This window comes from Camponotus vicinus, unplaced genomic scaffold, assembly GCF_025532165.1.
Source record: "Camponotus vicinus isolate PSW18456_S1 unplaced genomic scaffold, iyCamVici1.0 SCAF_4, whole genome shotgun sequence".
Lineage (NCBI taxonomy): Eukaryota > Metazoa > Arthropoda > Insecta > Hymenoptera > Formicidae > Camponotus > Camponotus vicinus.
In genome coordinates, this window is record NW_028141976.1 from 9,312,937 (window position 1) to 9,337,410 (window position 24,474).

General features: G+C 31.3%; 2 protein-coding genes and 1 long non-coding RNA gene across 4 annotated transcripts; 2 read left to right on the forward strand and 1 right to left on the reverse strand.

Annotated features, from left to right (window-relative positions):
• Positions 1–135: 135 nt before the first annotated feature.
• Positions 136–7,626, forward strand: LOC145970393 (uncharacterized). Of its 2 annotated transcripts, none has more exons than XM_083097163.1 (7): positions 136–430; positions 3,470–3,940; positions 4,128–4,169; positions 4,333–4,486; positions 4,782–4,953; positions 5,020–5,254; positions 5,854–7,626. In XM_083097163.1, exons 2-6 carry the CDS (start codon positions 3,474–3,476, stop codon positions 5,247–5,249), a joined length of 1,065 nt encoding a protein of 354 aa, XP_082953289.1. In that variant the 5' UTR covers positions 136–430; positions 3,470–3,473; the 3' UTR covers positions 5,250–5,254; positions 5,854–7,626. The 2 variants fall into 2 exon arrangements, with proteins under 2 accessions (XP_082953289.1, XP_082953290.1); XM_083097164.1 differs by lacking the exon at positions 136–430 and adding an exon at positions 3,062–3,218.
• On the forward strand, positions 430–2,850 carry LOC145970366 (uncharacterized). Its single transcript, XM_083097093.1, has one exon. It carries the CDS (start codon positions 437–439, stop codon positions 2,534–2,536), a length of 2,100 nt encoding a protein of 699 aa, XP_082953219.1. The 5' UTR covers positions 430–436; the 3' UTR covers positions 2,537–2,850.
• Positions 3,638–14,727, reverse strand: LOC145970439 (uncharacterized). The gene is made up of 5 exons (XR_014438470.1): positions 14,427–14,727; positions 13,616–13,658; positions 6,118–8,665; positions 5,833–5,950; positions 3,638–5,252 (listed from the first exon to the last, which is right to left on the reverse strand). It is a non-coding gene; the product is annotated as an uncharacterized LOC145970439 (long non-coding RNA).
• Between the last annotated feature and the right edge of the window lie 9,747 nt (positions 14,728–24,474).

The window sequence follows — 24,474 nt, forward strand, 5'->3', positions numbered from 1 at the left end:
TATAGATATCTGAAAGATATAGATATAGATAGTACCAGTACATAGCAACTAATTCGATATCATTTATTTAACAAATGATTATCGAATTAGTTGTTATGTATCGGTTGTTTTGTTATATATCGGTTGTTTTGTTATATATCGGTTGTTTTGTCGTTATAATATGCGTTATTCTGCATTCAACAGCAATAGCGATCGGATCAGAATATTATTACAGTGATACACAGTGCTTGCCGAGAGGATTATCATTACGATATACAGCAGAGGATCATCTGATACAGAGAATTCTTCCAGGCGTTCAAAGATTTAAGGATTCTTCCAGGAGTTCGAAGATTTAAGGATTCTTCCAGAAAATCTTTTGAGAAAAGCAGCAAAAGCCTTCCAGAAAATCTTCTGAGATAGCAGATTCGTGCAGAGAATCAACGATATATACGTAACTATGAAACCATTTAAATGTTCCATCTCGAGAAAATGTTTTCACAAATTATCCATTAAACAACGGAAAAGAATTATGTCTGAAATTAAAAATAATTTACATTACAAAGAATCATTACAAAATTGTGAAAGACAACAATTTAATGTTAAGGATATTCCATGTACCTCGAGTTCTTTAGATGCGGAATTAAATTCAGTCAATCTTGAAAATATTTATAGTAATACACTTTCTACAAACGTGGAGGATAATAGTCTTTCTAATGATAGTGATTCATCATCTTCTCTTACAAGTAATACATCCTCAGTTGAGTCATCATTTCAAGAAAGATTGGCATCTTGTTTCATAAAAAATAATTTAAATCATGTCCAATGTAACAGTATTCTGTCACTTCTTCGCACACATCCTTGTTTTGAAAACTTACCGAAAGATGCAAGAACACTTCTAAATACTCCTCGAGATAAAATTGCTATCTTCAAAGTAGAACCAGGTGAATACGTTCATTTTGGAATAGAAACAAAAATTTCTCAATTTCTTTCACATTTTCCAACTGTATCCCTTCCTGATCAATTAGAAATAGATTTCAATACTGATGGTTGCTATGTAGATAGATCAGGAAGCATTCATATTTGGCCAATACAATGTAGAATTGCGAATATTAAACTCGCAAAGCCAATAATAGTAGGAATATATCGTGGTACTGTAAAACCATATGATCCAAATTTATTTTTTGAAAAGTTTATTGCTGATATTAAGAAAATATTAGTAAATGGAGGTATAATTTTCAATAATATTAAATTACCATTACGTTTAAGGTGTTTCATAGCTGATGCACCAGCTCGTGCTTTCATCTTGAATCATCGAAGTCATATTTCTAGCCAACCATGTTCAAAATGTAAAGTTTCTGGTGTACGATGTAAAGGAAGATATGTTTATTGTGGTAGTAAGCATTCTCTTCGCAGCGATAAAGAATATTTTCAATGTATAGATGAAGATCATCATAAAGATGGCCAAAGTCCACTGTCTATGTTACCGATGGGAATGGTATCACAAGTTCCCTTTGAATATATGCATCTTGTGTGCCTAGGAGTCATGAAAAAATTGTTATCTGCATGGGTACATGGAAAATATTCACGCTTATCGAAATTATCAGCAAAATCCATCTGCACTATATCTAGACGATTAAACATACTTACAGCATATTGTCCATCTGATTTTGTAAGACGTCCTAGATCACTCGATGCATATACAAAATATAAAGCAACAGAATTTCGGCAATTTCTTCTATATGTAGGTCCAGTTGTAACATACGGTATTCTTGATGAACAAGTATATACACATTTTTTATTTCTGCATGCAGCAATAAGAATTTTAGCCTCGACATCACCATCAGATATGTATTTAAATTTTGCAAACCTTGCGCTGCAAAAGTTTGTTAACAGATGTGAAAATCTTTATGGTTCAATATTTAATTCTTATAATGTGCATGGTCTTCTTCATCTTACCGATGACGTGCGACGATTAGGTCCTCTCGATTCATTTTCTGCTTTCCCCTATGAGAATAATATGATGATTTTTAGAAAATATTGTAGAAAACCTGGTCTTTTTCTTCAACAAATTGCAAATAGGATGGCAGAAATAGAAGCACGTACAATAAATCAGTCTATAATAATTATTGATTCCTCAATTCATGTGTCTATACAGCATCATGCTGGCCCTCTTCCGTGTAATTTTGCTAATTTCTCTCAATATCGTAAAATTACGTTTAATGGCATATTGCTTAGTTTAGATAACCGTGATAATTGCTGTATGTTACATGATGGAAGTATTTGCATTGTGTTGAATATTCTTATGTCTAATAGCTCATATTATTTAATAATGAAAAAATTTTTAAACATTTGTGATTTTTATGATATTGGTATCTCTTCTTCAAAGTGCCACGTTTTTAAATGTTCTACGTTAAATGATAATATTTTTTCAGTACGTATAAATGAAATCCATACAAAATGTTATAAAATGCCATTTTGGGATTGCAGTGATAATGAAAATTATTCAGAGCCTTCTCAATATATAGTAGCTACTATCATACATAATGATAGAATTTAAAATTTATATTTTCATATAAAAAATATTAATGCAATTATTACTGTAAAATAATATAACTTAAACAAAAATTAAACAAATGCGTTTTTTACTTTTTATCATTTTTTTTTAAGTATTTTTTCAATTTGAAATTGAAGATGTTTTTATATTTACGTTTTAAGTTAAATTAATTAGTTTTTCATGTAGAAAAAAGTGGATTTTTCATTATAGTTTGCAATAAAATTTTATAAAATACAATTTTAATATAATTTTATGAAAAATTTATGAAAAATTATATGTAATAAATCGCGAAAAAAATTACCCGATCTAGCAAGTAAATAAAGAATAATAAAAAAGCAAAAGATAAAAGTTTTTATACATATATAAAAATTATATTATTTCTTTTTTATGTTTACTATAGAAGAGTTCTATACTGCTTATATTTTCTTCTAACAAAATTTTATTATTTGTTGTTGCCACTAACATTCTTATTCTTTTTCTTTTTGTTTCTGGATTGTCATCTTACTTGGACATTGACGAGATAAAATTAGTTCAACACTAGTCATTGAGCGCTCAATGACCGGTCATTCCTGATTTTTAAACTCAGACTAGATCTAAGAGAATACATCAATTACGTGAACAGCTGTTTATTGAGCGCTCACAAAACTAATATATTCTACCATTAAATATATTCTACAAGATGTGTGTATGTATAATATATATATTTAGATTTATATATGTTTAATATATAATTTATTAATTTTATTACTAATTGTTTACATTATTACAATTTTTAAAAAATGAATATAATCTTATTTCTATATACATTTTAGTTTTCTCGTTATTTCGTATTTAATTTGTTTATAAAATAATAAGATACAAAATAAACATGAAATAATTCATGTTATATTTTAGTATGCATATAAAATTTTATAAAATATTTACATATTGTTATAGAAAAATGGCTACATCACCAAAAAAGGATCGCCCAAAAAGATCGATAACAAAACCATTAAGATACCAAACTACTTCTTCTGATGAAGCTGAACATGGATCTATGACTAATGAAAGGCAACAAAAAGGAATTGAAGAGGACGTCAGAGAATTAAGAGAAATTTTTCATAATTCTTCTTATAATAATCTTTATAATACTTCACAGACACACCATAATTTTCCATATGAATTACATCAGCATACACAATATGAACCAGCACAAATACATAATCAATACACACAATTACAACCAATTACTTCTACACAATCATACTCACATGCTACAACTTCATTTACACAACACATACCTACATACACCACACCATCATCAAATCAATATATTTTAAATAATGCAAATAGAAAGTTTCAGGTTCAGTCCTCAGATATAGATGAACGCAGTACACAAAACATGATAGAACATAACATGGAGAATCGGTGAGTACATATACATATAATTACGATTGTTACAATAATTATTAAACAATAATATTAAAAAAATTTTTAATTTATTTATTTAGAAATATATTGTTATTAATAAATAAATATATTTCCAAGTAAATAAATCTAATAATATAAAAAAATATATATTTTTATATTTACAAATGCAAATTAAATGTTACAGCCAAATGAGGGAACAATTCAACCGCATAGAGACAGAACTAAAGTAAGCCTCACATCCCTATAAGACACAATATTCCTAGAATATTGTATAAATATTATTAAAAATTAATAATATTTATACAATATTCTAGGAATATTGTGTGCTTATAGGGATGTATCATGTTTTAATATTATATTAATTTCATATATACAATACAACTTTGCAGGAAAATGCACAACATTATGGAACGCATTTTAAAATGCGTACAAACGAAACAAGATCGACGACGAGCAGTACAAAAACCGATGTGCTTACCTATCTCAACTGAACAAGAGATGCAAGCGTTTGAAGTAATTGACGAAAATATATACGAAGAAGTAGTAAGTTAATGAAAAAAATATTCATACTATAGTAATATTTTAGTAAATCTTAGAAGAAATTATACAATCTAATAAATAGAATAAATATAATAAATAGAATAATATACATAAATATATATATAAGTATGTATCTTGTATGTTTATATATATATATATATATATATATATATATAAGAAAATGTATATAAGAAAAATTGTCCTTATATATATATATATATATAAGGACAATTTTTCTCAAACAAGTTATTCATTTGTACTGGTTCATATTGTGCTTTTATAATGTATTTTAATGTAGGTTGATTATCTACAATACGTGGGAGGATTCTCAATTAAGGAAGCGGTCAATCTAGCTTTTAAAGAAGTTATAAAAGATAATGTTACAACCGCATTTACTTGGTTTGGCCGTGAACAAGGCCAAACTGTTCTACGGTCTTTGTATAACACGCGCATAGTACAAGCAATTTATGGTAAATAACTCTTTAAAATTATACACATTATTTTTTATCGTTAATACAATACAAGGATATCTACAGATATCGTTTGCAATAATCGCAATTTTAATAAACCAACCCGGACTGAATTTCAAGCATATATGCGAGAAGCTTTACGGTCAGCGAAGCAGCGGCATCGCACAAGTATTCGCCCACTGCAGAATAAACAACAAAATGTGAGAACAGCACGCAATTACTGGAATGACAATCCAGAAAAAGAAAATGACGTAGAAATAGAATCTGATACTGGACACGACAACGAAGATGAATAATTTCTGTAAGTAAAATATTAATTTTCACACATTTATAAAGTGTAATAGATTGAAATTCTATACTATAAAATTCTTTCTTTTATTAAAAATTAATACTTGAATTATTTCCTTACAAAACGCAAATTCTCTCATAGAAATAATAATTTTTTTTACTATAATTATCATTTACTACAATAATCTTAATTCTTATTACATCTATTATTCTTTTCATTGTAATTTTTTTCTTTTAATAAATTTACTGATCGATTTTTATTACACGGACATTTAATAGAAATAATTTGAACTATTTCTCCAATAATTATTATAATCTTTATTGCTATCCCATTAAAAATTTTCTACTATATTACTAAAGAAAATCATTTAAATAAATTAACTATTAAATGTATATGTCATCAATGAGATATTGAAGATATGAATATTCAGACTATAAATATTGAATTTGAATCCTACATTATTCCTCCCAATGAATTAAAACTTAATGCATTTCGTCTTTTAAATACAGATAATCGCTATATTCTTTAATTTTCCTATTCGAATTCTAAAATACAAATTTTTTTATTACATAACAGAATATGTTTAATACCTTGCTTCTCCTCGTTGTCAGTTACAGATGCTGCTTGCGAAGGATGCAGAGTCTTAATCTTGATGTGAGCTGCAAGTTTGCCAGGGCCACTTGATGATAGCGTGCTACCTTCAACGTCCTACAAAATAAATAAATATATTTTGACAACTTTTCAATAATCTATTTTGACCGCATAAAATGCAATATAGAAGATCATACAAAAAAAGATAAGTATAACAAAAATAATATATATATATATTTTTTTTTCCAAAAGATATAATTTATATAATAAAATATGATTAATACCTTGCTTTTTCTCGTTGTCAGTTACAGATACTGCTTTTAACTTCGAAAGTCGCAGAGTCTTGTATCCTGCTAGCGAGTTGCAAGCCCGCTTGAGTTGAGCCCGAAAGAGTTGAAACGTTGAGAGTAACGTGTTTGCTGTTAAGCCCGTGTACTACGTATTGTGGACGCGAATTGGATTGGCATTGCAGATTACGGCTTGTAAAAATAGAGAGCCACTTATTGTATGGCTGCGTTCCGTTTCACACAGGGTGCATCCAGAAGCACAACCGCTCACTAAGCGGCTAAGTAGCACTCGAATGTGATTGGTGAATTTAAAGATAGAAACCAATCACATTCAATTGCTACTTAGGTCCATATTCTGAATCCTCTTTTATCGATAAAAGTGCCTCTAAAAGTGGCTTATAGCCAATCAGAAGGCTTATAAGCCATTTTTAGAGGCATTTTTATCGATGAAAGAGGATTCAGAATATGGACCTTAGCTGCTCAGTGAGCGGTTGTGCTTCTGGATGCACCCACATTATGCACAGAAAATCTATAATATATGTAACATATACTATAGATTTTCTGCGCATAATGCATGAAACGGAACGCAGCCTATATCTGCAATTCAAATCCGAGGCTGCCTCGTCTTGATTGGTTGAATTCCGATCCGCAATGCCAATCCAATCCGCGTCCGCAATACGTAGTGTGACACGGACTTTAGAATGCTAACTTCAGCGTTCGAAGATGCGGTTATTTTGGCTTAATTCCAATACTTTAATTCGTTATTATGATCGAAAGCATAAACTTTTGTATAACGCATAAGGAATGAACCAATTAGAATCCTTCATTTCTATCTCCAAAACGGAAATGAAGGACTCTGATTGATTGATTCCGCATTCATGCATTATGCAAAAGTTTGTGCTCCCGCCCTAATGTCTTTCCAGCTGCGTTCAGAAATCCTACTCGTGGGGTAGAGTAATATTTAATCTACCAATCGGAATCGAGAAATGTTTGCTCCTTTTATCCTGATTGGTCGATTTGATGTTACTCTACCCTGCGGGTAGGATTTCGCAACGCGCCTCTGAAAATAGTCGAGTTCGAATCAAATAATAGCTGGACACATCGCGTCTAATTATTTGTATACATCATGAATTGTTTTTTGGAGGAATGTTATTTCGGAGCTTGTTTGATCTTTTGGATTTGTCATTATTAAATTTTGTTTGGTGTTAATACGCATACTAATAAGGATTACACTATATATGTGCATAGTGTATGTATTCCGGAATTCACTGTCAATATAGAAAATCTATAGCATGTAATGTAAATTATAGCTTTTCAGTATTGGCAGTAAATTTCGGAACACAAACTTCATATTAAAAATATTTATATTATGTATATTATAATATATGTATACGTATGTGTAAATTGTTTTATACTTATAAATATTACTTATAAATAATTTTTAAAAATAATACATATTTTTATATTTAAAATATATCTGCAAAATGTGATGTAATTTTTAAAATTTAATAAAGTTTATGTGTAAAATATTAATTATATATCTTTCTGTTTTTTAAATATAATAATAATAATAATTAATTAGTATTGATTAATGTGATATTTCTTATTGTTTTTCTGCTGCATTTTTGCTATCACATTGTGACAATATGCTATGCTCGATTTTTGCTGCGTTTCTGCTTTCAACAGCTGGTAAAATAGGTCGTGTTCTATTCTTGCCGTATTTTCACCATCATGATGTGACAGCAGATCATGCTCGATTTTTGCTGCGTTTCTGCTTTCAACAGCTGGTAAAATAGGTCGTGTTCTATTCTTGCCGTATTTTCACCATCATGATGTGACAGCAGATCATGCTCGATTTCTGCTGCGTTTCTGCTTTCAACAGCTGATAAAATAGGTCGTGCTCTATTCTTGTCGTATTTTTACCATCATGATGTGACAGCAGATCATGCTCGATTTCTGCTGCGTTTCTGCCGTCAGTATTGGATATGATAGATTTTGCTCGATATTTGTTACATATTTGCTGTCATGACATAATAATAAACAATGTTCGATTTTTGCTGCATTTTTATTAACATATTATATTGGCAAGACGTGCTATCAGAAATTAAGCTTAATGAGGACGCAGCAGATCGGAATCTGCTGCAAAGTCATGATTGAATTTGCTGGCATACTGCTGGCATACTGCTAGCATTTTGCTATCTGGGTATATATATATATATATATAATTATATATTTTATATCTATTATACATTTTATATCTTTATATATATTATATATATATATATAAAGTAACTATTAAAGTAATTATTAAATTAGTTACTAGTTACCAAAAATATGTAACTGAGTTAAGTTACAGCAGAGAGAAGCCTGAGAGCGGCCATGCCCCTGATTTAGGTGGAACCCGTATTTGAAGCGCCTCTATGTCCATAAAACGTGGACATTGAACTACATAGCCATGTCCATGAAACTTTTCAAAGGGTAACATGCTATGTCCACGATTTGTGGTTCTGTTCCGTGCTATATGCACAAAGTGCCGGCAATATGACTGCAAAAATATGAATGCAAGACAAGTTATGTATACATCTTTAATGTAAATAAGATTTGTGGTCTCTCTTTCTCCATATATATATATATATCGAGATTTATACTAAAAATAGCTATATACAATATATAGAAATTTATTCATAATATGACTATACTTGAAAATAAGATATTTTATACCAGACTATTAATAAATAATTTATATATTTAAAGAGAGAGAAAGTTTGATATTATTTTCAATATAATCCTACACATTTCTTAAGAATAAAAGTTCTAAATAATAAAGATGTATATATATATATATATATATATATATATATATATATATATATATATATGTATATATATACACGCGCGCGCGCGCGCGCGCGCGCGTGTGTGTGTGTGGTATATACGTATGTACGTATGTATGTACGTATGTATGTATAAAAGCAATGCGAAAGTTACGTGAGGAAGCGAGAAGGACAAGTAAAATAACAATAAGAGCGAACGAGATAGAAACAGCACGAGCAACGAGACTCGAGCTCGAGAATCGGATTTTTCTTGCGCGCTATTATTTTCCTCTCGCTCGCACCTATTACTGTCTCGCTCGCTCCTATTACTGTCTCGCTCGCTCCTATTATTGTCTCGCTCGTTCTTGTTACTGTTTCGCTCGCTCTCGATTCTTGGGTCCGCTTATCTTTCCGAGCTATCTATCACGATTGTCAAGTGTGACAAAGAAAGTAAGACCATGAGTAGAGAGCGAGCGAGATGACCTATCAAAGAGTTCCGAAGTCTCTTACAATCGGTTTCTTCGCTTCCTCTATCCATTCGCAATTCACGAAAATGTAAACATCTTATAAAATAAAAATTGAAACTTTTATTTTTAATTTTATCGGTTTGAAAGTAATTTTAATGAATTAATGAGATTTTGGCGATTAAAATGATATCAAACATGACGTAAATCGGGTAATTTTTAATTAATCTGATAATAAATATTTCATTATAATTATATATTTAATTAAATTTATGCGATTTATATCGTGTTTGGTATTATTTTAATCGCAAAATTCTCATTATTCTATTAAAATTACTTTCAAATGAATAAAAAATGCATTTTATTTTTTGACATATATTCGTGAATATTATAAATGAAGTCTCGTGTAAGAAATTTCGGAATCTGCGGCATCGGGAATTTTTTCGTTATTTATAATAATATATGACTTTAAATTGCCATAAAATAAAAACTAAAGCTTTTATATTTTGTTTGATCTTTTTTGATTAAAAGGGATTAATGAAATTCTTGCGTTTAAAATGACATCGAACACAATATAATTCGGATAACTTTTACTTATTGTTATATAAGTAAAAGAATGTTTCTAATTGAAAATTATTTGAATAAAATGTTGGGTTTAATGTGATTTTACAATTAGTCGTAAAAATCATATTAATTTTAAAATTATGTTCAGTAAGATAAATTAAGTAATATAAAAATTTTAGTTTCTAATACATTTTCAATGTTATCAATTGTGGTGTTCACATGACGTCTCCTGGTCTAAATATGTTCAATATAATTAATATTAAATGGTCTATACAGGGTGATTCAAAATAACCCCTGTGTCCCTGAAATGACATATTCTTGAATCAATTCTAAGACGATTTTTCTTTTGGCAAAATTTCGTCCGAAGCTTAGTTTTTGAATTATTAAAGGAAGTAGTTAACGTATGACGGGTCGAATACAAGAGGCAGGCAAGGGTGACGCGATTCACCGTCAGACGCGGGTGCTTACGCGGGGCGCCTGCTGCGATCAGCTGGTCGCTATACACATACATACACACATGCGAATACATACATTCTCTCTCTGTCTGTCTGTCTGTCTCTTTCTCTCTCTCTCTCTCCCCCCCCCCTCTCTCGCTCATTCGCTCACTCACCTGTTTTTTTTTTTACGAGAGAGGGGAAAATGCATTTTATGCATACCCACCGGTCGATCCAGTGAGTTATGTGGGACTCGAGTACCAAGTCGAATTACCAACTCGGTACTCCCTACCCACTAAAAACCCCTCTCTTTTCACGAATTTCCTTTGTCACACTGTCCCTCTGACTTCCCGAGATCTGTTTTCACATAACGTCAAAAAATAGTTATTATTACCTTGTTCGATGACTTTTGATGTATTGCTGTAATTGCTTGAAGGAGAAATGAATTTTCCGATAGATCGTACGTTCTCAAATTTAACGTAGATATCACGTTGCAAAAGACAAGAAATCCACACTAAATTATTAACTGAAAGTTTTTCTCCTTTCATGAACTGTATTCTTTTATAAACTTTAACGTAATCACATTTATTTACTCACTCGATGAGACGAGAAATTTACTAATGACTCTCACTAATCACTATTAATCACTCTCGAATAATAACTGTTGGCGATTAAAAATCACTCGATGAAAGAAACACGCGCGGACACGTTACTACACGACGCGACGACGCGACAATGCGACGATAATTACTCGGCGACTGCAAGCAGTTTTTTGTCATGGTAGGTTGCGGTAGGTTAAGGTACTACTGGCGCAATCGAACGCGATCATGTGTTCGATTGAAGAATGCGGTAAACATAATAAACATTTAACATATTAATATTATTATTATCATGAATGTGTGTGATATCCATACATCGTATATCTATTTAAAAATTAATTAGATTAAATAAGTGTTTTTAAAATATTTATTACTTTTACTATTATCATATAAAATATTAATATTAAATATTTATTTAACTACTTCCTTTAATAATTCAAGAACTAAGCTTCGGACGAAATTTTGCCAAAGGAAAAATCGTCTTAGAATTCGGTCAAGATTATGTTTTTGCAAAAGCATAAAGTTATTTAGAATCACCCTGTATATGTATGTATTAAAAAAATATATATATATATATTTTTTTTTTTAATATAATATCTCTTAGCAAATTAGACTAAAAAAAGAAGTGATATAATCCCCAAAAACTTACCTTTTTAAAAAAAGGTAAAAAAAGGGCGCCAAGTTCATGCACTAATTGTATCCAACTGTCATATTGTCTACAAAAGTAGTGATATAAAAAAATTGCGCCAACTAAGAATAAAAATTTGTACAAGATAAATAGAAGTACAAGGAAGAAAACTTGTACAAGTTAAATAGAAATATTTTAATTGAAAACATTGTTATACAAAATAGTTGTTTTAATTTTTAAAAATAATAATATTAAAAAATTAAAAATTTATTTAAAAATTGAAAACTGAAAATTAATATAAAACAAAAAAGTAAAAAAAATTTTAATTAAAAAAACGGCGCTGCCAATAAAATTGGCATATATTCCAATTAAATATATATTTAACAGCAGATATAATTGCTGGACATTTATTATTAACTCTCTTAAGATCTTCTGGATCTTCAATTAATAATTTAATTATTATAATTCTTATATTATTTTCACAAATTATACTTTTTACTTTAGAAATTTCTATGAGAATTATTCAAGCTTATGTTTTTTCTATTTTATCAACTTTATATAGTATGGAAATCTAAAAGATTGGAACATATTCCAATTATTAGTCTAACATTTAAATTTAATGACCTAATTTTTTTAATTAATTTATATTGATTTACATTTGAAAATTGAGACTTTTAAGCTGAACAATATATTAGTAAAATTGGCAGCGCCAAGTTTTTTTAATTAAAATTTTTTTTACTTTTTTGTTTTATATTAATTTTCAGTTTTCAATTTTTAAATAAATTTTTAATTTTTTAATATTATTATTTTTAAAAATTAAAACAACTATTTTGTATAACAATGTTTTCAATTAAAATATTTCTATTTAACTTGTACAAGTTTTCTTCCTTGTACTTATATTTATCTTGTATCTTCATCACTTTGAGAATAGAATTCTTCATTAGTTCTTAGTTTTGAATTCAATTCAGGAAAAGTCATTCTGTTCTTTTGAAATGATCCTTCAGCGTAACATTTAGTGCAACTTGCATAAGAATTAAAATTTTTTATACACAATACGAACGATTTTGCAGGAGCATCACAGAGAATTTTACTAATTCTTATTTTCACTATTTTATCATGTAAATGTAAACCTTCGTTTTGTAAAATCTTCATTTCTTCAACAAATCTTAATAGAAAGATGTTAGAGTTGTTTGGTTTAGTTTCTCCGTGATAAACACCTATTGGAAATGGTCTAAGTTTCTCCAATTCATCGATTTTTATCAAAATAGGCCAAAATTGGCTACCACTACTTTTCGTGAGAGGAAGTCCATCAATATTTACTGATATATTAACTTCATTACCTTTAAAATCGTTCTGAATTAATTTTAATAGCAATTTTGATTTTAATCCAAAGTGATAATACTTTCCAGGAGATAAATTTACTATTTTATTGTTTATATTTTTTGTTTTAAAAAGAGTCCGTGCATCTGAAGGTAATGAATTTAATTTTAAGTCTGATTTTATAAATTTTAATAAATCGCTAATAGCTGTTTGTGCGATATGATGTCCAATTGCCCAACATCTGAGATGATCTTTAAAGATCTCAAGTGATGATTCGGAAACACAAGATGCAGACAATGCATCAGATAAATTACTTAAAATTTGACTAATTTCTAATAAATTTTGAGATAAACTATTGTGTGTTGGTTGTTCTACTGAACATAAGGATGCTGATGAAACTTCTTGTATTTCTTTTCTTTGAGTGTGATTTTTACTTGGACGATTTTCTTTTGGTATATCTTCTTTAGCATTTACTTTAATATTTTGTTTTATAACTCTCTTTAAATACTTTTCGGTATGATATCTTTTATAGAACTAAAAATAAATATTTAAATTTATAAAATTTTATTTTAGCTTTTATCTGTTAATTTATAACGTAATTATTAAAAAGTTTTGACTCAGTTCGTGAAAACATTTTAATGTAGAAGTTTTTTATGTATATGTGTATATTTACCTTATGTGATGAACAACTTGGTTTATCCATTTTCGATTGACCTCTATAATCAACAAAAGACAAGTACAAATTAATAGAAAAAATCACAGACAATCATATATAATTAATATAAATATAATTATTTCGTTTTGTAAAACTAAATTTTATGACATTGTTTAGAAAAAAATGTGTAAATGTTATAGAAATCAGTATGTATATGAATATTAATGTGAGTATTGCTTTTATTATAATCTCTATCTGCTCTCTCTCTTTCTCTCTCTCTCTCTCTCTCTCTCTCTCTCTCTCTCTCTCTCTCTCTCTTTCAAACACATACACACAAACAAATTTTGAACTTATAATCATACGTGCACATGTATCCAATTTCCTTAACATTTCTATAAGTCTTATACGCAGTTTCAAAGGCAAACAGAAAAACGTTCTACAACACAGAATGTTTTCTCTGTTTGTCTTTGAAATAACTGATAACGTAGAAATGTTTTATGATTGACTAGGACAATTCTACAATAGAACTTAACACGAATAAGATGATTTTATAGAATTTTCACTGAAAAATCCGAGAACGAATATTTAGACATATCTCTAATATTGACCTAAATATTGAATTTATTATTTTAATAATCTTATAATTCTAAAAATAAAATTTATTTTTACCTATATTTATTATTACAGTTTATTTTTGTCAAACAATTTTTTGTGTATTTTTATTAAAAATTCATACAGAATAAATTATAGGATAACTTAATTCGTCTAACCTAATTATTCGTCCTTCAGTTTAATTAAAATATCGACAAATATCTTAATTTTTACTTACAAGATATTATAACACACTGGAAGAAACACTTTCCTCTTCTTTCGTGCAGCACTATAACTCGCAAAAACACTGTAACTTACTTATTATGCGAGATCGTGTAAGAGCACGTGGCACGCTGGCACCCGGCACGAGTGTTCCGAAGTCAAAGAACAAAAGAATAAATCACGCATACGCAATAGAGCGTATACGCATATATCCCACCGAATGTTGCTTCTCAGTAACGTATTAGATGTCGTCAGGCCCGTCACGAGAAAGAAATTAAGATATATTATGAAAAAAAATAGTCTAAAGATATGTATGAAATAAATAATACGACGTTTAATAACAACGCGAACGAACTCCTAACTGGATGTTATATTTTTATTTATAATAAACATATTAATAACATATAAAAAACATTTTGACTAATGTTTCTAAAATATTTTATTAATATTTTAAGAGGGATGTTATTAAATAACATTTTTAAAATATTTATAAAACATAAATTAAAATATTTTTTAAATGTTATTAATATGTTTATTAGAATATTTTAAAAATATTTATAAAACATTATATCATAATGTTTCGAAAATTTATATAAAATCAACATTTTAAAATGTTGATCAAATGTTTCTTGCTTACTGGGCATACATTGCATATTCATAAACTTTTACGTCATCATATGCATCACACAAAAGATAAGAAAGTTTCTAATGAGATTAAAGAGGTGAAAAATGATTCACAAGTACAGTGTAATAATAATTTGATGTCTTGATAATATATGTTGTGCATATAATTGAAACTAGATTTTATAGTAGTGATTAATCCAGTAATTTTTATTTTATATTTTGTACAGATTATTTTCTTCAATTTCCCTTCAAAATGAAGATGAACATTCATATCATCTTCAATTAAGATGAAAGAAGATTTAAAATCTTCTCATAATGTTGAAACAACTGAGAAAAATCCTCAGCGGAATTCGAACCCGGGACCCTTCATGCGATAGGCAAGTACCTTGCCGCCTCAGCCACACGCCGTCCCATAGAGTCGGTAGTCAATCATTCATGATAATTTTGGAAGATATGATCAAACATTTAAATGATCATAAGGTTGAAAAAAATAACTGGAGAGCACTTAAAATGGATACAAGAAAAAGCTAACGCTTATTATAACGTCACGCAATCGGGAGAAGGAGACGTGATCAAAGTAGACATATACATATATGAGATATGGTGATCAGATTCGAGCCAGGAACACTATCTTCGTAAAGCATTTGATCAACAAACATCGCGATAACATTAATGACTTTCCTCCGGATAAAATACCAAAAGAGTGAAATAGCGAAAATTGAATGTTATTAATTTACTTCTTTTAAATAAATTATATATATATTTTGAATAATTTATATACTTTGGCATACAATAAGATAAATGTACATCATGGATAAAATTATAAAATTCAGATATTTATAGTACATGTTACGACAAATATTTTGTATATTGGCTCAAATTAACTTATTGTTAGATTATTAATCAAAATATCATACAAATTTAAAATTTACTAATTTAGTACTATTGTAGTCAGTAATTTATGACACTATATATAAAGATAAATTGTGAATAAGTATAAAATTTTTTTAAATAATCGGGCAAGAATTTTTGTATTTGAATGTAAAATTTTAGAGAATAATCGAATATTCAGGTTTTTTCGATGATATTTTGATAATAAAATTGTTACATTAAAAAATAATAATTTGATGCCTTGATAATATATATTGTGCACATAATTGAAGCCAGATTTTATAGTAATTATTAATCCAGTATTTTTATTTTATATTTTGTACAGATTTTGATTAAACGGCAGGTTCAAATGATGCGCGCGCCTGCAACTCTAGATGAAAGCTGCGCGCGCATGCGGACTCGCTTCGCGCGCGCGCGCTCGTCAACGTTCGGACCTCTACGGCGCTAGGCCACGCCCAGAGCGCTACGAGCGCAGAGAGGGAAGGAGCTGGAATGGTAATTCACTCGGCGGAGCCAGCAATATGAGCGTCTGTGGTACCGTTCGTTGAGAAAACGCCGCGACGTGACAAAATTCCATCGCCGTGAAAATCGCGTGTCGTACGTGTCGCGCGTTGTGTGCATCGTGTGTTGTTGGCGAGTGTGTTAAAAACAAGTGTCGGTGTCTGATTCCTCCGTTCCTGCCTTCTCCAGCACACGCATACGCGCACACACACGTGGATACGCATACGGATTTCTTGGGGTTAGTTCGCCGGATTCGCCCAAGGATTATCGCCAGCCCGTCGTCGTCATCGAGCCCCTACCCGGTCGTCGGAAACGCCGCAAGGAATTGCTTTCGGTGAGTGCGTGACGCATCAGTATTATCCTACATACACGACGTCTCGCGAATGACGGGCGACCGCTCGTCGTTCGCGGGAATTCGTAAAATTCCGGCTGATCAATCGTCGCTGGCACGTAAAGACCGGCATTCTTGCCATTCATGCCTTCGATGTACGAGCAAGATATTATTTTCACGCGATATTCCTCGCCCCTCTTCCCCTTGTCGCAATAACGTGAGTCGAAAGAAAAACAGGAGGCCCGTGAATTGAGCCGTAATTCCGGACGATAAATATCCGGGCGATCAGTTTGTAATTTATTTCCTTCTATTTTGCGAATATAATTCCTGTATCTTTGCACATGTCAATCTTCGCAACAGCGGTTGTTGCGTCTTGGAATAGTCGTACAACAGTCGAACGTTTCTCACGACATTGTTTTCTACAGTACGGTAATTAGTCATCGTCGTAATTAAATTCCATTCTTAGCATCCGTTCTTGTCATCCTATTTACGACGTTTTTTCAAGGATTCCGCGCGATCGCCTTAAGCAGCGTGATTAGAGGTCAGTTACCGGTCAGCCTTTCTATTATACGCGATACGTTGCGTTATCCGTCACTTTTGATAAGTATGTGTGTGTAATTTACTTCGTCGCGAAATCAGATCGAAAACGTGATACACGGTTGTTGCACGGCAGGAAGAGGAGGAGAAGGGGGAGGGAAGGCTCCCCCTCTCTTCAAGTTCGCATTTTGACAGATAACGTAACGGCCTTTGACAATTGATGCAGAGATCGACGGGAAAGATTCGTCGCGATTACTGACCCTGAAAGGATGCGGAATGCGGAAAACTTTAGAAGGTCGATAATTTCTCTCGGCCAGCGATCGTATCGAAGATGGCATTTATCTTTATTGCGTCCATTTCTATCCCCGAATAGGGGCATTCGGTGCAATATACGCGATAAAATGATGCATTTCGCTCGAGACGCGCCGTCGTCGAGATTTATTACCCCCATCCCGCTCAATTAATTACAATAATTCAACAATACCGCGCTCCCCGCGACTCCTTTCTTCGCCGATCTCGTTTGCGTTAATCGTGAGAAATATCATCGGGGAGAATGATCTCTAATGTAAGGCAGGTAATAAAATTTAGGCCTCCCCTATCGCGCATTTAACGCTAATTGCGATTCTCAGACCCAGATATGTCGCTCGCGATCCTCGTACGAGATAAAAGCGGCGTTAAACGCGAGAAATTCGAGGGGTTAGCGAACTTGCGGAAATTGCCGATGGAATCTCGAGAGATGATTTCGCGCAGAAAGATTTCCCGAAAGAATATATCACGCCCCTGATTACCAGGGACTGAAAAGAAGGTGTAATTACTAGTGAATCCTCCCTGTAGTTTTCCCCGTGGTTTATGTCTTGCATCGCGATTCGGTAATGCGGTCTCGTCGGTTAAGCGCGCGGAACGGATGTGAAGTCATGGAACTCCCCGAAAGAGCAAAGTGCTCTCGCCACACGGTCGTTTAGACGCCGTACAAATTGGCAGACCTCCAGATTTCCGCGCTCTCACCCGCGAATATCGCATTCCTCCCGTCAGCATCCGCGTGAACTTAATGTGTATGTGTATGTTATCTGTGTGTGTTTGCTTCCGCCACGAAGCAATCTTATGTAGCATCTTATGTTAGCGTTATATATATATACTTTCACTCGAAATTTTAGTATTGACATCATACGATGATATCGTGGACGTACTATATAAATATGTATATCGTACTCCGAAATTTTGAGGGATAAATTCCCCAGTAAAATAAATTTTTTTTCATACATGAGGTAATTAATAATTATCGATAATGAAAAAGTTGGACGCTGTGCATAAAATAACGAAAGTTTGTTTTTCGATTAATTTTTGATAGAATTTTATTTGTTATACACTAGCCAACATAATATAACTAGAAACTAGAAACATAATATCGAAAAATTTAAAGCGTAATTTTGTTGGAAATATTATTCACATATTATTACAGATTATTATGTATTCAAATCAGAACTCGTTCTTTTTTATCAGGTGTTTTTTAGACGAGCATAAAGAATCTGAATAAATAATCTGAAACGATAATGTTGATGCTTGTTTTCGCAATATATTTTCTAGAATCTAGAAGACGATTTAATTAAATGGCTTTGTTAGCTAATTAATTAGCAATGCAAAGACAAGAGGAGCTTGTAAAGACGCTACGATGTCTCAAATCGCTAAGACACTGAAATCATGATATAATAAAAACGCTTGTATCAGTGGAAAGCAACTACGATAACTCATTCGTTGCGATCTTATCAAACAAGCTGATAATAGAATTGCAGATCGCATAACCGCGTGATCGTGATAACACTCTCTAATTTAAAGTACAAATGATTCAGTTACTTCTTTGGTAGATGTTATAACGATATGAAAAGACGCAATAGTCGATTTGTCACGTAAAGATATATCTAATCCTTCTCTAAAGACAAGAGAGAATTTAAGTTAAAAATTTAAATATCGGACGTACAGTTACAGAAGGCATTCATCTCGTAAATGCAGCATTAAAAAGGTCGCGACGATGTATATGGCGTTATTTCATTGGCTGAACGACGTCAAGGTCTGTAATCACTGACGCTTCTCATAATTGCACGGTGCTTCGTAAGGTATATATCGTGTCAGTAAACTTATGTTAGCGGAAGGTTAAGGCCAAGGGTAGCGATTGTTCGATGGCAAGGATGAATTCTGCGTTTATCATCATGTAAAGAAAAATAATAATGAACTCCTACAATTCGGAGTTGACGCGGTGTTATAATACAATCCCTGCGATTTCTGCGATGCAAAATTGCAATATTCGTAAATATTATTGCAACGCGAAACCTATGTTGTCGTAACGTCAAGAACACACGATACTTTGATTTGTAAACGTAATACGTATATATTTAAAAAAAAATACACTGTATTTGAAAGAAGAAGCTTAAAGAGTTGCAGTTCTTTCCTAAAATTTTTGCGCGAGACAACTCTAGAAAATATCAATATTAACACATATTAAATATATATTTTAAAAAAATAATACTTTGATTTGTAAATACGTATATATTTAAAAAAAAATACACTGTATTTGAAAGAAAAAGCTTAGAGTTGGAGTTCTCTCCTAAAATTTTTTCGCGAGACAACTCTAGAAAATATCAATATTAACACATATTAAATACATATTTTAAAAAAATAATATTAATAATATTAAATATTGACATATTTAATATTATTTAATATTATTTAACTTATTTTTTTTGTTTAATATTTAAAATTTTTTTTTTAATTTTAATGTATTCTACATATTTATTTAATATATACAATATTAAATAAATTTATTATTAATTTTAATTCGATTGAGATACATTTTTAAAAATTTTCCCATCTCTCTCTTCACTCCATTTAACTTTTCAATATTCTATCGGGATTTATGTTGAAGATAACTTTCGCCATTACGAGTGCACGTTGTAGGCAGTCGCATCGAACGAAATGCATAAGATTTTCCAGTGTTGCGCGACGAATGCATCCTCATAAATACCGTAGCGGAAACGGAAAATAACGTGTGTGTTTCGCCAGGATTTTGTCTTCGAGAACCAACAAGAGTCACAAGCGAATTCCGCGTAAATCGCGCGTTATTTCTCATCCTGGCTATACATCTCTCTTGTTATGTCCTTCTCTCTTTCTCTCGTTGCACCTGCCTACGTTGTGTAACGCACATTAAATCTCTGAAAGGACGTTGCGTGGGCAATGTGGAGCGCGACAATAAATAGAATGTGACCGGCTGTTGGGCATAAACAACATCGCGGCCTACCTGCGTAATCCATCTTTTTACACACGTAATTCGCATACTTAGATAATCCTCTGAATGTGTGCGGCTCTCCGGTTTTCTTTCCATCTGTCTTTTCTCCGAGATAAGATCTCGATTCAATTATGTGCGTGATGTTGACGAAATGTCATTAATCTCCAGTTTTATTAATTACAAGCGATTAAACGTGGGCAGTATATTAAGCGAATTAAATGAAAGCGATAACGAAATTTTATTTATCATCGTGTTATTTTAACAGAATTTTGTATGTATATTTTTGAGATTTAATTGCCTCAAAAATTATTGAAAATTAAAAAGAAAAAATGATACATCAAGTTTGCAAAAATTATTAATTAATACTTTGCCTACTTAAACATTTTTGACATCTCTTGTTTGTTTTATTCGAAAACTTTATTATTGTAAGAAACTTTGATGCAAAACTGTATCCTACAGCTATCCGCTGTTTGTTGCATCTCGATTTTGCACTTTGAACGTTATTTTCTCGATGATCGATGATCGATGTGCTTGAAATTCAGTTTCGCAACGCAAAAGCGACATCGCCATCAGCGACGCGACTCTCAAAGTGAAATCACGCGGAAAAATTCGCTCGTAAATTTCCCTCGCGTCACGCAATCATCGCCGAGCACCGTTTATCCACGTGTTTGTCGCCGTTTCCGTATCGCTGTCGTAATTCATTGCGTTACGATCTATAACGGACGATCTTTCTAGCTGCTCTCTAGCTTCAACGACACGCGTCACGGTATAAATAGCATTCTCACTGTGCATTTAACGTTTAATGAAGGCACTTGACTTTAATCGCATTTCAACGGATTACCAGGAATCTCCTTTTAAAGCGAGGAATAAAAAAAAAGAAATAGCGTTAATATATGCAGAATCTCGAGCGTTTGAGAGCAATGACGGGAAGCAATCACATGACAGCTTGCGTACACGAGCAAATAATTATTTCCTGGCGACACGCGAGAGATTAAGAAATCATTCCGACGCAGATCGAGGCTACACATCCTGCGCCTCGTGTATATCGTCGCGAAAAAAAAAAAAAGATAAAAACGGAATATCGCCGCTTGTTTTCATTTTTACATGCTCGCGTAATAAGGCGCACATGTGCACGTAGACACGACGTCAGGAACGCGGAACATTTCGCCAGTTAGCACCTATGGAGCTATTATAGATATCGCGAAAGCCACGAGCGTCTCCGCAACTCGAACGTTGATTAAATAACCATGTTACGACGCGCTCGAAAACGTTGTAAAACCTTCCTTCCCACATACCGTACACAATTACATGCCGGTAATTCATTTTTCCTTTTAGCAAAGAGAGATCACTAGGGTATTGCGCAATGAAACCGATGAGGATTTATCATCGACGTGTCGCGCCTTTCCCCAGGCGCGAATTATCCGCGTGCTATGTCGCTTTGTAATCAGATAAAGCCGCGTATAATGATCCCAGAGATAGCGGTGGCAGTAACGAGCTCGATAACCCAGATAATTTGTGTAATGACATCGAGAGTGTGTGTATCAGGCGGGCTCTTGAAATTGTTTAGCTATTGAGAGAACTACAATATAATTCAATGGTGTATCAGAAATATATCTGAGTTGTTCAAGGAGACTTTAGATTGATTTTATTTTAGATCTTAATATTGACGTAATTTCACACATGATTATACGATAATGTAAATTGAATTGTCATAAAAAGGGGGGAAGGTTCTGAAATTATTAGATTATCCCAGATGAGATTTTTTTAAGGAAAAAATTGTTTTTGCAGGTGGATTTTGTGTAATGACATCGAGAGTGTGTGTATCAGACGGGCTCTTGAAATTGTTTAGCTATTGAGAGAACTACAATATAATTCGATGGTGTATCAGAAATATATCTGAGTTGTTCAAGGAGACTTTAGATTGATTTTATTTTAGATCTTAATATTGACGTAATTTCACACATGATTATACGATAATGTAAATTGAATTGTCATAAAAAGGGGGGAAGGTTCTGAAATTATTAGATTATCCCAGATGAGATTTTTTTAAGGAAAAAATTGTTTTTGCAGGTGGATTTTGTGTAATGACATCGAGAGTGTGTGTATCAGACAGGCTCTTGAAATTGTTTAATTATTGAAAGAGCTAGAATATAATTCGATGATGTATCAGAAATATATTTGAATTGTTTAAGAAGACTTTAGATCAAGGGGTGTCTCACTGACTAAAAATTTGTACATGTATTGCGAATTATCAGGTAATTTCAGGTAATTCCATGTAATGCACCATGTACTCTAAGTAATGCGACGTAATACGAAACAATTCCATGAAATATAAAGTAATTATATGTAATGCAAATATATTTATTTATAATTTTTTATTTTGCAAAATATACATATTATAAATTTTAAAAAATGTTTTATTTTAAACTTTGTTCCAATTATTAATTAAAAAAAAATCTTTTATTTTAAACTTACGAACATGAACACATAAAATACAATTATACATACATATATATATATATATATATATATATATATATGTATGTATGTATAATTGTATTTTATGTGTTCATGTTCGTAAGTTTAAAATAAAAGATTTTTTTTAATTAATAATTGGAACAAAGTTTAAAATAAGACATTTTTTTAAATTTATAATATGTATATTTTGCAAAATAAACAATTACATATATATATATATATACAGGGTGACCCATTTTAACTTAGGCAGCCAAATAACTCGAAAAATAAGCAAGATAGAGAAAAATGTTTTAGACAAAAGTTGTATGGTTTCGAGGGGGCCATAAGATGGTATCATTGGTTTGACCTTGAAGAGTCCTTTGAAGGTCACGTGAAGGTCACTTCAATTTTTTTAAATGGAATACCCTATATATTTTTGTACATTCTTGTAGCTTATTTCGAGAGCTTTCCAAAACACTATAATTAAGTACCTTTCCGTTAAGTACTTTTTGAGTTATGAGGCTTGAAATAATTTCTTAATTTTACATAAACCGTAAAATATCTTGTAAAATATTCATTTTTCGATTATCTTACCTTAATACTTTTATGTACAAAATAATGAGAGGAATCAATTGGTGTAAAGAAAACACATAGTTGTTTTTAAGAAAAAATATGGAATTGTTAATTGCAAATTACATATTTTTTCTTCGAAACAACTATGTGTTTTCTTTACACCAATTGATTCCTCTCATTATTTTGTACATAAAACTATTAAGGTAAGGTAATCGAAAAATGAATATTTTACAAGATATTTTACGGTTTATGTAAAATTAAGAAATTATTTCAAGCCTCATAACTCAAAAAGTACTTAACGAAAATGTACTTAATTATAGTGTTTTGGAAAGCTCTTGAGATGAGCTACAAGAATGTACAAAAATATATAGGATGTTCCATTTAAAAAAATTGAAGTGACCTTCACGTGACCTTCAAATGACTCTTCAAGGTCAAACCAATGATACCATCTTATGGCCCCCTCGAAACCATACAACTTTTGTCTAAAACATTTTTCTCTATCTTGCTTATTTTTCGAGTTATTTGGCTGCCTAAGTTAAAATGGGTCACCCTGTATATGTACACATATTTGAGTTACATATAGTTAATCATTATATATTCTCTTTAATTCTTTGTATCTTCTTTTAATTAATACTTTTCATGTCTATTTAAGGAAACGGTTCAGTTCCAATTAGAGTAACTGGTCCAAAGAATAAGTATTCATTTTGTATTATTTGAATATCTGTTTCTTTAGGCCATTTATAAACATCTAATTTGGATTTTAAAAATTTAATTTTTGTAGAATTTTCAAATATTTCAATGACTCTTTCAATATAGAATGTGTTATTATAATAGACAGCATAATATTTTTCCTCATCCAAAAGTCTTAAATTG